Source organism: Octodon degus, unplaced genomic scaffold (assembly GCF_000260255.1).
Source record: "Octodon degus isolate 3935 unplaced genomic scaffold, OctDeg1.0 scaffold00251, whole genome shotgun sequence".
Classification (NCBI taxonomy): domain Eukaryota; kingdom Metazoa; phylum Chordata; class Mammalia; order Rodentia; family Octodontidae; genus Octodon; species Octodon degus.
In genome coordinates this window covers 490696-505591 of record NW_004524827.1, presented here as the reverse complement: position 1 = coordinate 505591, position 14896 = coordinate 490696, and the positions used below count along the sequence as shown (strand labels likewise).

The window sequence follows — 14896 nt, the reverse complement described above, 5'->3', positions numbered from 1 at the left end:
TACCAAATGCATTAATAAATAAATAAATACACAAAAAGAAAAGAGAGAGACGGAAAGACAGAGGAAGAGGAAATCTCATACACTAATACACTATCGATGGGAATGTAAACAAGTACAGCCATCATGGAAAAACAGTATGGAGGCTCTTGAAAGAGTTGAGAAGAGGATCTAACAAGCCCACTAAGTTATATCCAAAGGAACTGAAGTCAGTATGTTGAAGAGACATCTACATTTGCACATTTTATTATACCACTATTCACAAGAGTCAAGACATGGAATCAACCTATTCACTGCTGGATTAAAGAGTAAAGAAAATGTGGTATATATAAAAATGAAATATGTTTCAGCCACAAAAAAATTCTGTCACTTGCAGCAATGTAGATGGAACTGGAGGACATTATATAAAGTGAAATATGTTAGACACAGAAAGGTAAATACCACATTTTCTCACAGGTAGAAGTGAACACGTTGATTTCATAATTAAAACACAAAATTGTGGTTATCAGAGCCTGGGAACGGTGCGTGTGTTGGAGGCAATGGTAAGAGGATGGTTAGTGGGTAAGATGTACAGTTTGCAAGGAGTAAATTCAAATGTTCTATTGCACAGGAGAATAGCTATGGTTGAAAATTAGCTAAGGATTTCAAAATAGCTAGTAGGGAAGATTTTGAATGTACCTAATACAAAGAAAAACAAATATCTGAAGTTAAAGATATGACAGTTATTTTGATCTGATATTACACATTATATACATGCAGTGAAATACCACACTGTACCCTATAAATATGTAAAATTATTCTATGCCAACTAAAAATAAAGATGTATTTAAAAAAAAGAATGGTCACAGTGATTTTTCTTTACTCCATATGGGCATAGATGTCTTAAAGAATTATCCATATCTTTCAACATTATGCTGGCACAACGTCTATAGAACATCATGTCTCTTTCAGTAATATTCAACAAAAGGCTTCTTCTCTCTTGTAAGCTGGTAATGAACTTCAGGCTTTCTTGGCTTTGTTAATTCCCAGTGGTAATAATTCATATAAATACCAGTACAGCTGAATTATATGTACATTTAAGAATTTTCAGAATATATTCTCTATGAGTTTTGGTTATCGTTTGCCAGATGTCTAAAAACATAATTAACTTCAAAGCCCCTTTACTGAACTGGATAACAAAAACCAAGACTCAAAGAAACCAAGGCTGGCTTACAGGTCAGTAGGATAAATTGAAAAAAAAAATCAAGCTAGATATGGTAGTGCACACCTGCAATCCCAGCACTCGGGAGGCTGAGGCAGGAGGCTCTTTGCGAGTTCCAGACAAGCCTGAGCTACAAAGTGAGCCCCAGGCCAGCCTGAACTGCATAGCGAGACACTGTCTCAAAAAGAGAAAAAAAAATATCCTGTTTTTTTTTTTCTGAGACATGGCTTCACAATGTAGTTCAGAACTTGTGATCCTCCCCATCGCTGAGATTATGGATGTGTGCCACCAAGCACCCATAGTGAGATAAAATAGGAGTAAATGTATAGTCTTATATTATTGTTTTTAAAACTATTACTGAGGGGAAAGAAAAAACTCTTGGGAACTAGGAGACTTAGTTTTGAATAAAGTCATGTTAAGGCAAACCTCCAAATTAAAAACCTGATAGTTTTAATTAATTATATATTCATTATGAAGCAAATTACATCACTACTAAAAAACAAAAACAATAAAACATAACCTCATAGCAACTGTTGGGATGTGGTGGTGCATGCCCGTAATCCTAGCACTTGTTTTTTTTTTTTTTTTGTACCAGGAATTGAACTCAGAACCTTGTGCTTGCCAGGCTGGCACTTGTGGCAGAGCTGTATCCCTGGCCCAATTGTAGCACTTAGGAGGCTGAGTTCAAGGCTAGCCTGGACAATAAAGCAAAATCCTATCTTAAAAACAAATAAACAAGGGTCAGATGTGGTGAGGCATGCCTGTAATCCCACCACTTGGGAGGCTGAGGTAGAAGGCTCTTGGAGTTTGAGACCAACCTGGGCTACAAAGTGAGTTCAAGGCAGCCTGAACTACATAATGAGATGTCTTAAAAAGACCAAGGTCCAGCCAAGTAGCTCAGTGGATTAAAGTGCCTGCTTAGGCAGGTGCAGAGACCAGGGTTTAATCCCTTGCATGCCGGGCTGGAGAGATGGCTCAGTGGTCTAAAGCACCTACTTGAAACAAGCTTGGCAAAGCACAGGGACTGCGGTTCGATCCTCAGCACCACATGCCAGCCAGACCCGCCCCCTGGTGGGCTGAGCTGGCCACACACACACACACAATAAATAAATGTAATAAATAAAAATAAATAAATATTTTTAAAAAAAGATTAAAAAAAAAATCCCTTGCATGCCACGCTGGCCCTGCCCCCGGGGCTCACTGAGACAGTGACTGAGACTGGGTGTGGTGGCATGCACCTATAATCACAGTGCTTGGGAGGCTGAAAACAGAAGGATCACTACAAGTCCGATCTGTGTAGTGAGACCCTGTAGACCCTGTACTAAATATATTAAAAATAAAAAAAGACCAAGAAAAAAAAAACTCAAGGAAAACACACACACACACTCAAAAAAAGTAAAAAAAAAAAAAGTATTGAACTTCAGGCTACATTAGTGATCAAATGTGCAACATCCAGATCCAATTCAGGAACATCTTTAATATTATTTCCTGTTTCAAAGACATTTCAGGAAAGTATTAACAAAATTTAATGTCATTACCAATCATGACAATGAAAATATCATAGGAAGAGTTGAAATAAGTGAGGATGTTTATCCCAAAAGGAGAAAAGCCTAGGACAGGAAGAGTAGGGAAGATAGAATAAATACATTAAGATATCTATAAGGCTTTGTAGGGAAAAGGGAGCCAAATTCTGTGTGACTTGAGGGCAGAATTAAGGTCAATAAGTATAATTATAACCAGTACACTTTAACCCAATACAAGAACAAACTTTAAAGCAATCAATAGCAGTATAAAATGCATTGGGTTGTGTATCATTATTTACTACAGAACCATATTTCATGTAAGATACACAAATACAGTATATAAGAATTTACAAGACTGGCTTACAATGGCTATCCATAAGGTCACGTGTGGGGAAGTACACAAGAGCTGTCTGTAGGCTAGTTATCCAAATGATCCAATTGAAGGCCTGCAGCTAATTAAAGTCCTGTGTGAGGTCCCACGTGAGTCTATGTCAGGAGCCCAAAGGTTTTATGAGGGAAGGTTGAAGGGTCTGTGCTGGAAGGCTGAAGATGATGACCAAGGTGAAGGTAAAGACTGGAGCTTCTCTGAAAAAAATAGAAGTGAGCCTTCCTTCTTTGTTTCCCTTTTATTTCATTCAGACTACAAAGCTATTGGATGTGTAAACTATGCTGATCCAAGTAACTCAAGTTGGGTGTTTCTTACTCAAGTTGACAAAATCAAATTACAACCCACCCCTTGTCAGTCTGACAACCAGACACATTTCCTTAAACTACAGTCTCCAGAAACAAATTCATAATTGTGCCTAATGTCTTATAAATGCCTTGCATAAAAAAGAAACACATAAATTCCTCCCCAGAGTAGACATTTTCCTTGGGTAATGCTTATTCCTAACATTTCACAACTGGAACACTATAACACAGGTTTAACAATACTTAAGAACTAACATTAAGTCTTTCTCAACACATTATACAGGAAGCATATTAGGAGAGAACTATAATCCTCATTTCTGTAACTGATCACAGAGTCACAGCTGGTATCTAGTACTTCTAATACTCATTTTCTATTCCCTTGGCCTTTGGCAAACACCTCATCAGGTCTCTGTTCTTTCCCTGGTGAGGTCACCTGGAGCTTCACTCCTAAAGGTCTGGACCATTTTCTACCATTCCTGAATTGGGTTGTAGTCTCCCACTGATTTTAATAACAGGGTATAGTAACACTACCCTAGGAGATCTCCTGCACTACAAGTATATTCTTCCTTTCCTCCACTGTGGAGAAATAGTCCAATTTCCCCTTGTTAGTCTCTGTCAATCCCCCTTGCTAACACTGTAACTTCCATGTTAGCTTGCTTCTTCAGAGGCATGAGAAGCCTGGTTGGTGGCTAATCCTAGCACTTGGAAGCCTGAGGCAGGAGAACTGTTGCAAGTTCAAGACTCATGTGGGCTACAAAGTGAGCTCAAGGCCAGCTTGAACTGCATAGTGAGATCCTGTCTGAAAAAAGACAAAAACAGCAACAACAACAACAACAAACCAGACCTTATCTGCTCAGGAGTTGTTAGCATTATTATGGTGGACTAATGGTCGACTTGTAACACCCAACTGAACTGAATCAGCATGATTCTGGGTGTGGAAGTCCCACCTAAGAATTGTTGTAAACATAAAGGAAAACTGGAGGGAAAGATGCTGAGTTGCTGATTATCCAGGAGAAACTTTTGCACTGGTTTTCCTATACGAACTCAGTTGTTCGTGTTCTCGCTACTACCAAGGATGGCCGTTGTTCTTTTCAGAGGAGCTCTGGGCCTTACTTTCAGCATTGCTTCCTGGATCCAGTGCAGATCCTTCAGCCTGCTGACACACATCCTTCTTCACCTGACTGGTACAATCTCTAGCTTCCACCACACTGAGCTGTAGGCCTTCCCAGTCAGATCCTTGATAAAGAGACTTGCACGAGACATTGTCATGGGACCTTAGCCTCCAGCTGGGCTCGTGGAGGACACTGCCATGAGCTCTGGGTTTTCAACCAGCCTTGGGTAGGGTATTGCTGTGGGATCCAGGCTCTCAGCTGGATTCTTTGGGTCTCCAGTGTGTGGACTCTGGAGACCTCTTGCACTGTCCTGCATTTGGCTTTTAAGGTGAATATTATATATTAATCCTATAAATTATGTGTCCTGTATTAAATCTATAACCCTGCAAACCCTGACTACAACAGTAATTTCAAACTTAACAGTTTAGATTGCACTGTTTTTATTTTCATTTTTTTTGGCAGAACCGGGGATTGAACTCAGGCCCTTGCACTTGCCAGGGAAGCACTTATTCCACTGAGCCACCTCCCCGGCCCCATGCACTGTTTTTAAAACAGTAATTTATTTTTTCAAAAGCACAAAATTGAACATCACATATACATTATGAAGAATTTAAGCTTTTGGAGAAAGGTGAGAAAGCAGAATCCAGAGTAAAAAGTCAAAGAGAGGGGGCCCATCAAGCATTTCCCTGGCAAGCACAAGGGCCTGAGTTCAATTCCCAGTTCTACCAAAAAAAAAAAAAAAAAAAAAAAAAAAAAAAAAAAAAAAAAAAAAAGAAAAAAAAAGGTCAAAGAGAGGGCTGGCCAAGTAGCTCAGTGGATTAAAGCACCTGAAAGCAGGCACAGGGGCTGGGAGTTCAATCCCCCAGCCTGCCGTGCCAGCCCCCTACCCCCAGGGTGTGCTGAGATGGCAATTGAGACTGGGTGTGGTGGCGCACACCTGTAATCCCAGGTCTTGGGAGGCTGTCAACAGGCAGATCTAGTAATGAGACCCAAACACCCTGTAGACCCTTCCCTAAAATAAAAAATAAAAAAAGTCAAAGTGGCCGGGGGAGACAGCTCAGTAGCGTTAAGCACCCAGCATGTGCAAGATCCCGAGTTCAATCCCCAGTACTGCAACAAAGAAAGAAGTCAGAGGAAAAAACAATGTAAAGAAGAGCCAGGGGCCAGTGAGATAGCTCAGCAGACTAAGCACCTGTTTAGGCAAGTGCAGGGACCAGGGTTTGATCCCTAGCACCACATGCTATGCCAGTCCTGCCCTTTGAGTGTGTTGAGCTGGCTACTGAGACTGGGCATGGTGGCACATGCCTGTAATCTCAGAAATGGGGAGGCTGAAAACAGGAGGATAACTATGAGTCCAAGCTGCACAGTAAAACCCTGTACTAAATACATTAAAAAAATAGAGCTAGGCCTAGTGGCACACATCTGTTAACCCTAGAAACTGGTAGGAGGATCACGAGTTCAAGGGCAGCCTGGGCAACTTTGTGAGACTATCTCAAGGTAAAATTAAAAAGGTCAACTAAGTGTGTAGTCCAGTGGTAGAACATTTCCTACCACGTGCAAGGCCCTGGGTTTAAGTCCCTGTACTAAAAAGAAAGTCAAATGGAGAAGTTGACTCACAAAAGATAGAAAGGGACAGGAGGGAAAAAATGATTTAAGTGAAATGAAGGTGCTGAGAAGACACTGTAGAGAGTTCTTATAGACAGAACATCGAATTGTGAGGAGGAAATAATGCTTTGGATATGAAGAGATCTAAGTACAATAATAAAGTATGCTGAGACAATGTAAGGCTTCTCTGTAAAAGCATATTTAGGCTTTGTACTGGGTAAGCAGGATGGTGTTCAGGCAGGGATAAAGAAAGATGTCAAAGAAAGCTTTGCCATGATGGTAGAAGGAATCTTGAGGGGAACAGTGTTTGGGAAAAGCAGCACTAGGGAAGCAATAATAGCATTAAAATGATCAGTAAAGTAACATGTTTATATAAGGGGTTTGGAAGAGTTGAAGATGGTAGATAGATGAGCTTTAAATCTACATATAGCAGGAGAGATAGCTCAGCAGCATAAGAACCTGCCTGGCAAGCACTAGGTCCAGAGTTTGATCCCTGGTACCCAAAAAGTAAAATCTACATATATATGCCTGTGGTTAGCCCCGTCAGCTGTGTGAGGTCATGGGCAAATGCCAAGGAGAAGGGGCTGACTGCCAAGCTAGTGAGAAAATGGGAAGTGGGGAGCAGGAGAGACAAATAGATAAAACCCACATACTTGGTATGTACAGACAATTAAAAAGTTTCTATTTCTTCTATTTTATGATTAAGATTCTCAAACATGTACAATACAAGTTATCTGAATGAGGAAAAAGATTGACTTGGGCACATACAAGACTACTACCACATAAAAATATACTTCTAGACAAGGTCTGGAAGGCAGTATTTAATAAATCAGAAAGATACATTATGATAGCAATATTACAGGTGATCTTTGTCTCCAAAATGTCTTTGATGGTACTGTCACTTAAAAATTCCCAGGGTGGGAGCTGTGGAGATAGCTCAGCAGTCTACATGCCTGCCTGGCAAGCACAAGGACCGGGTTCGATCCCCGGCACTGTATGCTGTGTGAGTTGTATAGTGAGAACCTGTACCAAACACATAAATTTACATTAAAAAATTAAAATTCAAAAAAAACCCTCCAACTCTCAGGGTGGTCCCAATTATCTGGGTCAGATGGCAGAGAGCAAGCAGCCGAAGTTATATAGTTGTGCTAGCCCCATAGCAGTGAAGCTCAAGGCCAGATCCAAGCCACTTCTGTGAGTATGTGCAGTTGATGGACTGTTGGTGGCTGGGCTTCAGTTTGCATGCAAGTCTGCCACTATGGCACTCTCTAGGGGAAGCTCTGTGCTCAGCCATGGTTGCTAACCAGTGGTATCCTATGTCCTAGAGTTGAAGAGGAAGGTTGAACTGTTTTTCACTACAAAAAGCAAAATGCAGAAATTCTGAGCTTCATACAGGTACTATAATATGCTCACAAAATAACTAATGTAGGGGTTGAGGATATAGCAGAGGCACAAGAACCTGCCTGGCATGCAAAAGGTCCTGACTTTGATTCCTCATACCTCCAGCCAAAATAATAACCAATGCAATTTTTTTATGTTCAGGAATTGTTGCATTGAAAAATGCACAATTTTTCAGTGTTTCTGGTCTCTCTGTGCACACAGCTCCCAGCTTACTTGGGATTCTGGGAGCAGGAGAGCCTCCAGAGGGACGGTGCTGGCTTGCAGGGGGGTGGGGAGGACCCTTGGTGACAGTAGGTACCCCTAGCCCTCCTCGGCCCAGTTCCTGCCCTCCAATGCTGTCCCTTCCTCTAACTTCTCCTCTGAGTTGAGTCAGTGCTTGAAACATTTAAGAGCTCTGGAATCTGAGCCTGAGCTGCTCTGGAGGTCTCTACTTGCCCTCAGGAGCAGGCCTGCAGCACTGTCCCAGCAGCCCCAACTCACCTCAGCTCTGAGCAACCCCGGCCCCTGACTTGAAGGACAGCAGCCAGCAGGCCAGCCACACAGTGGTCTTCAGGCAGCATGGGAGACGGGAGCACCCTCAGGAAGCTCTTGGACAAGGTCCAGGCCTACTCCACGGCAGGGGGCAAGGTGTGGCTCTCTGTGCTGTTCATCTTCCATATCCTGCTGCTGGGCACGGCAGTGGAGTCGGCCTGGGGTGACAAGCAGTCAGCTTTTCGTTGTAACACGCAGCAGCCTGGCTGTGAGAATGTGAGCTATGACAAGTCCTTCCCCATCTCACATGTGTGCTTCTGGGTGCTGCAAATCATCTTCGTGTCAGTGCCCTCACTGCTCTACCTGGCTCACGTCTTCTACCTGATGCGAAAGGAGGAGAAGCTGAATAAGAAGGAGCAGCAGCTCAGGGTTGCCCAGATGGATGGTGCCAATGTGGAGATGCACCTGAAGCAGATTGAGATCAAGAAGTTCAAGTACGGCATCGAGGAGCACGGAAAGGTGAAGATGCGTGGCAGCTTGCTACGCACTTACATCATCAGCATCCTCTTCAAGTCCCTCTTTGAAGTCTCCTTCTTGCTAATCCAGTGGCACATCTATGGCTTCAGCCTCAGTGCCATCTACACCTGCAAGTGTGACCCATGTCCCCACCAGGTGGACTGCTTCCTGCCACACCCCACCGAGAAGACCATCTTCATCATCTTCATGCTGGTGGTATCCCTGGTCTCACTGGCTCTCAATACCATTGAGCTCTTCTACATCATCTTCAAGGGCATCAAGGACCGCAAGTGTAGGAGCAAACCCTACTACCCTGCCAGTGGCCCCCTGAGCCCCTGTAAGGACTGTGGTTTCCCCGAGTATGCCTACTTCAAAGGCTGTTCTTCACCCACTGTGCCACTCTTGCCCATGTCCTCATCTGGTTACAACCTGGTGACCAGGGACAGGAACAATCAGACCACTGAGCAGAACTGGGCCCAATACAGAATGGAGCAGAACCGCACAGGTCAGTCAGGCAGCACCATTTCCAACTCCCATGCCCAGCCCTTTGACTTCCCCAGTGACAACCAGAATTCCAAAAAGATCTCCACGGGACTTAAACTCCAGTCCCTGGCTATTGTGGAGCAGCAGCCATCCAGCAGAGCCAGCAGCCAACCCCAGCACAAGGACCTGGAAATCTAGACCCAGTCTTTGAGCGGTGAGGTCCACTCAGTGGTGGAGAAGAGGCGGGTGCCAGAGGAGAGGCCACCTGGGTTCTTTTGTTTCAGTGAAGTGGTACTCAACAGCAGCCCTCCTGAGAGCCTGGGACACAGACAGACATAGTAATGCATGTTCTCTGGGGCATGGGACAGATGGATGAGTGAGAGGGGCGGACAGGAGGTACTTGATATTTTATGTAGCAGTTTCCAAGCACTGTGGCTCTCCTCAGAGTCATGTGGCTGAGATTTAGTAAGGGCTTTTCTCCCCTCATACCCTGGGATCACCCCTTTGTGTGTAAGTGGCTGAGTGTGTGTGTGTGTGTGTGTGTGTGTGTATTTTTAATTTTTGTTTTACCAAGATACTGAAATACTCTGGGCCAGGAACAGACACTTTCTGAACATCTCATTTCTTTCCCACAAGAGAAAGACAGACAATTGTACTTGTGTCTCCACTAAAACATTCCATTTATTGTTGTTATTGTCGTCAATTAAAAGTTCAGAAAAGCCCCATGGAAAAAGACCTGGCATGGCTTGCTTATACGGGAGCCAGCTGCCCATCCCCTTACCCCTGCTCCGCCCACCATGCCGAATGACTCTGTGCTTGGACAGGCTCAGGCATCATCACTTCACATGTATCCGAGTCCATGTCAGGGAGACAAGTAATGCCTGATATTTTAGCCATCACGTGGGTACGTGTGCATGTGTATTATATGTCATGTATTGGCACAAAGGGTGCAGCACAGACTCACAAAGACCTGGAATAAAACACATGGTGTTCCAACCTGTACCTTCTAGGTGGATCTCGGGCTGTGGTGGGCCACTGGTGTTCACATTCTAAGATGCTATAGATCTCCTGTGTAGCAAAGCCCACATTTTTTCCTAAGATGTTTTCCTTCTGCATTCTATTGTGGATACTGATTTTGTTGATTATGACTATTTTCATTTTGTGTCTCTTTTTCCTTTTTTGAATGTAGCAGTGATGCTATTACTTAAATGAATGATTGCCTTTTTCCTGAAAAAAAAATAATCATTAATGCCTGAATGATAGGACTTTAGTAAACAGGCTTTAGTCATTAATGTGAGAGACCTAGAACAAATGCTTAGAGAGAACTAGTATTCACTGTGCCTACACGGATTTGCAGTAACTGGTGTTCTCGGCTGTAGCTTACTTAAATACACATGAATTCAGAGTGAGTCTTCGTTCAGAGGCTGACAGTCTTGAGTGGGCAGCAACTTCGATGTTTGTACTAAGATTTTACTTGGGATTGAGAAGGAACTAAAACATGTTTCAGGAGTGCACATTTAACTAATTTATTTGAACTGTATGCTAAAGACATCAGTTCTTTAATTGATTTTATTTTTTATTTTTTAGAGAAGGGTCTGTAGGGTGTTCAGGATCTCACTACTAGATTGGACTCATAGTGATCTGCCTCTTTACAGCCTCCCAAGAGCTGCGATTACAGGCGCGCGCCACCAAGCCCAGTCTCAATTGCCATCTCAGCTAGCCCTGGGGGCAGGGCCAGCAAGGTAAGCCCAGGGGATCGAACCCCTGCCTCTGTGCCTGCTTGCAGGTACTTTAATCTGCTGAAGTATTTGGCCAGCGCTCAATTAATTTTTTTTTCTTTTTTTTTTTTTGTGGTACTGGGGATTGAACTCAGGATCCTGCACTTGCCAGGCAAGCACTTATTCTACTGAGCTATCTCTCCAACCCCTCAATTGATTTTTTGAAACTCATCATGAATGAATGAGGAAAATCTGATGTTCCTACTTCTTGTGCATCAACTACATAGAACAATTCTGAACAGCGGAAAATACTAATGCTTTTGACATTCCATGTTAAACTACTGTCATGTTCACCTTTGTTGCATATAACCTAGACCTAGTCCATCAGATTGTGTGCTCTGGACTGTTCTTTATTAAATAAAGTTTAATTTAGTAGAAAAAAAACTAATTTAGACTTTGTATAAGCCGTGAAGACATCCAGGGAGACTTAAAATGTATAAATGATAACTATCATAAAGTTATTTCAACAGCCAAGCCACTGTTTAGGGTTTTCATACAAAACAAGGAAGAACCAGGTAACAATGCTTTTGATATAGGCATACTAATAGATAAATGTTTTAAGTAACATACTATTTTGCCCTGAAGGAAAAAAAACGCACAGAAAAAAGCCATATTCAGTCACTGCTATGCCAAACACTAGTGCTTTATTTTTGTACATGGGATTAAACTCAAGATGTTACACATACTAGGTAAGCACTCTGCCATTGAATTACATCCCCAGTCCATTCTATTTTGACACAAGGTCCTTCCAAGTTGTCTAGGTTAAACTCAAAATTGTAACCCTCCTGTAACAGCTTCTCCTGTAGCTGGGAACATAGGCATGCACCAACATACCCTGTGATTATTAACTGTTAATGGTGACATTTAAAAAGTTAATGGTGTGTAAGTTTCAAGCAAGCATCTCCATCAAGTAATTGATTACTAACAGCAACAACCTCACCATAATCATAAGACCAGCATACCAGGAACATAACTATTGGGAACAGTCAGGTCTGCCAGCCCTAGCCAATCTACTAACAACAGCCTGTCTGGCTACTCACAGCAAACTGAACCAAATTTGACCTAAAAGAAGTGATGAAGATGACATTAGTATTGAAGACGGTAGTGTACCACTGCTAAAGCTGTTCTTACAACTGAAAGCCTGAATTTCTTAACATAAAATAGAACAAACTCAATTCTAAGTCTGGAAAGAACAGTCTCATTCCTTCTAATTAAGACAGCTTGCTTAGCAAGTAGTGTAAAACACAGAACTTTAAATATATGCTCTAGATCAAATACTTTCAGAAGATGAAAAAGCCATAACATGAAACCGTGGCTGAATGTCTTCTCAGCGAGGGTATAATAGGACTTGCAAATTTGGCTACTTGAAGAGCTTTTAGGAGTGGGAAAGATATAAAAAAATGAAGATATGTTATGCACATGTACTAACTCATGATGAATGAAACCATTATGTACTACACACATACTAATAAAACTAAAAGTTCTAAAAAGAGCTTTTAAACCACAGGGCCAATGACCTAGAATAGGCATGAAAACAGTAACACTGCAGCCTTACAATGTCATTAAAATAAACGGAAACAGAAAATAATTAACGGTTGCTTAGAGCTGGGGAGGGAAGACTAGGGAATGACAACCTTTTAGGAGTAATAAAAATCCCTTAAGGGCCAGCCAGATAGCTCAGCAGACTAAAGCGCCTGCTTAGGCAGAGTACAGCAGCGGGGTTCAATCCCCATCATGCCAAGCCAGCCCCACCCCCACGGCATGCTGACACAGCAACTGAGACTGGGCATGGTGGTGCACACCTGTAATCCCAGTGCTTCGGAGGCTGAAAACAGGAGCATCACTATGTGTCCAATCTACATAGTGAGACCCTGTAGACCTTGTACTGAATACATTTTTTTAAATGCCTTAAAGATAGACTATGGTAATGACAGCACAATTCTGAATAGTGAACCCTGAAACCACTGAACTGTATTTTTGTTTTAATTGTAAATGTGTTATTTTCGTGGTGTTGAGGATCAAATCCAAGGCTTTTAGCCATGCTAAGCTTATGCTGCAGCACACAGCTACATCCCCAGCCCTGTATGCAGGGCTTAAATGATTTGTAAGTTTTGAGATACATTTCAATGAAACTGTTAAAATACTAAAATAGTAGGTGATCATAGTTTGTCTAACAATTGTCAAGTCTAAAAAAAGGGCTTTTGCTGGTGAAATTATGTGCTTTTGATTTGGAAAACAACATACAGCACATACGTGAGAGGACTAAGTCACTTTTGTTTGAAGTGGCTACATATTTAACCTGCTTCACAGAATTAAGTCAATTTTTAACTACACTCTTTAAATTCTAATGTGAAAAAGTTGGGTTCTGTTTCTTTTGATAAGAGCACCTCAGCTCTTGTCTCGCCAATACTTATATTCCTTAATGCAGTTCTTCTGTTGCTCACTGTGCAACTTACCTTCCAAAGTGCTTTGTGCCAACTTTAATTAAATTAAACTGCATTGTTTTGAGACTGGGTCTTGCGACGTGGCTCAGCTAGGCCTTGACCTTACCATGTAGCTCTGGGAGGCCCTGAACCTATGCAATACTCCTACTTCAGCCTCCCAATCACTGGGATACAGGCATGCACTATGGATTAGAGACATGCACTACCACACCACTGTCCCCGGAGGGCTGTTTTTAGGAGTGGCTTTCTATATTATGAAGCACTGAAACTATGTCCCTGAATTATTAAATCCTATGACAGTTCATACTGGTGTTTATGTGAAAACATATATTTATAAATTAATTCCAAATAGGTATAATTTATGTTTTTAAAAAGTTAATTTCATTTTTCTCTGGTAATATAAGAGTCTAATTCCTGCCTTATCCTTGATCTCACAAGCAGTATTCTGCTTTTTATGCATCTGTGTATATGTTGCTGGGCTTTTATTGTCTTTTAATATATTATCATAGTATGAATGCTTTAAATACGAAATGTACCAAAATTAAAATATTTTACAAACATGACAAACTTGTGAAACTTTTCATACAAAAATTTTGTGTTTTCCTCCATTAATACCAGGGATCCAACCAAGGCCTTTGTGTATGTTAGGCAAGTGCTCCACTACTGACTTACACTCCTGAGTTTTCTTTATTGGCATTCTAGCAACAATGCCTAAACCTTAGGAGAAATATGTAGTATTTGCCACTCACACGTAGAGTTATATTATCATTAGGCTACTTATGTCCCATATATCCACTTTAAATAAGTAAACACAAAGTTACTTTCATTATTTGCCTGATTTCTTTGGTATTAATCATATTACATACAAATAATGCAGTATGTTTACATGTAAAAATTTAGAATGAATATAAGTTCATATGGTTTCTGAGTAATTCCTCCCAAAGCAAAAACAAAGATTTTGTTTTGCAGTACTGGAAGCCCAAGGGCTTCACCCTGAGCACATCCTTAGGCCTCTATTTATTTATTTTTTATTTAGAGACAGACTGTCACTCAATTTCTAAATTGCACAGTCTGGGCTTGACATGTTCCTGAGTCAGCCTCCCAGAGTGACAGGATTACAAGCACCATATCTCATGCTCTCAAAGCTATTAATTAATTTCCTGGTAGAGCTAATATGGATACTTTCAGAGCAGGCTATTAAAACTATGAGGATACAAGGACTCAAATAGTTTGGACTAATGAATTTTTAAAACTTTCTAATGTTAAATAGAAAAAAGTTCACATGGAGAAACATTTTATGTGAGATTTAATATCAAAACACTGTTTGAAAATGTATTTACATACTAAACTTCCTGATAAAAATGTGATTACCTGAAATAAAGATCAGTTTTAAAAAGCTATATATATAATCCCAGCTCCTTAGGAGGCTGAGACAACAGGTTCATTTGAGCCTAGGAGTTCAAGACCAGCCTAGGCAAGACAGAAAGATCCTGTCTTGAAATAAAATAGTGACGAGGGCTTGGAATGTCAGTGGTAGACCACTTACCTAGCATGCCAGAGGACCAAAGTTTGATCCCCAGCACTGATAAAGATATCTGAGTCAATAATTATTGGTTTTAAAATGAGTGTCAGTTATCATCAAATAAAAGATAGAAAAAATAAACAAGTACGTGGG

The 14896-nt window shown here is 41.4% G+C and overlaps 2 protein-coding genes across 3 annotated transcripts in view; one reads left to right on the top strand and one right to left on the bottom strand.

The window, feature by feature from the left end:
* The window catches only part of Xiap (X-linked inhibitor of apoptosis), a 71375-nt gene that overhangs the window by 21729 nt on the left and 34750 nt on the right, over nt 1-14896 (bottom strand). The gene's annotated exons all lie outside the window — the stretch shown is intronic.
* On the top strand, nt 8078-9197 carry LOC101576744 (gap junction alpha-1 protein-like). The gene has a single exon (XM_004646065.2). It carries the CDS (start codon nt 8088-8090, stop codon nt 9195-9197), a length of 1110 nt encoding a protein of 369 aa, XP_004646122.1. The 5' UTR covers nt 8078-8087.

Excerpts from the sequence above, each read along its gene's own strand:
- LOC101576744 (XM_004646065.2), top strand. The coding sequence starts at position 8,088 with ATGGGAGACGGGAGCACCCTCAGGAAGCTCTTGGACAAGGTCCAGGCC.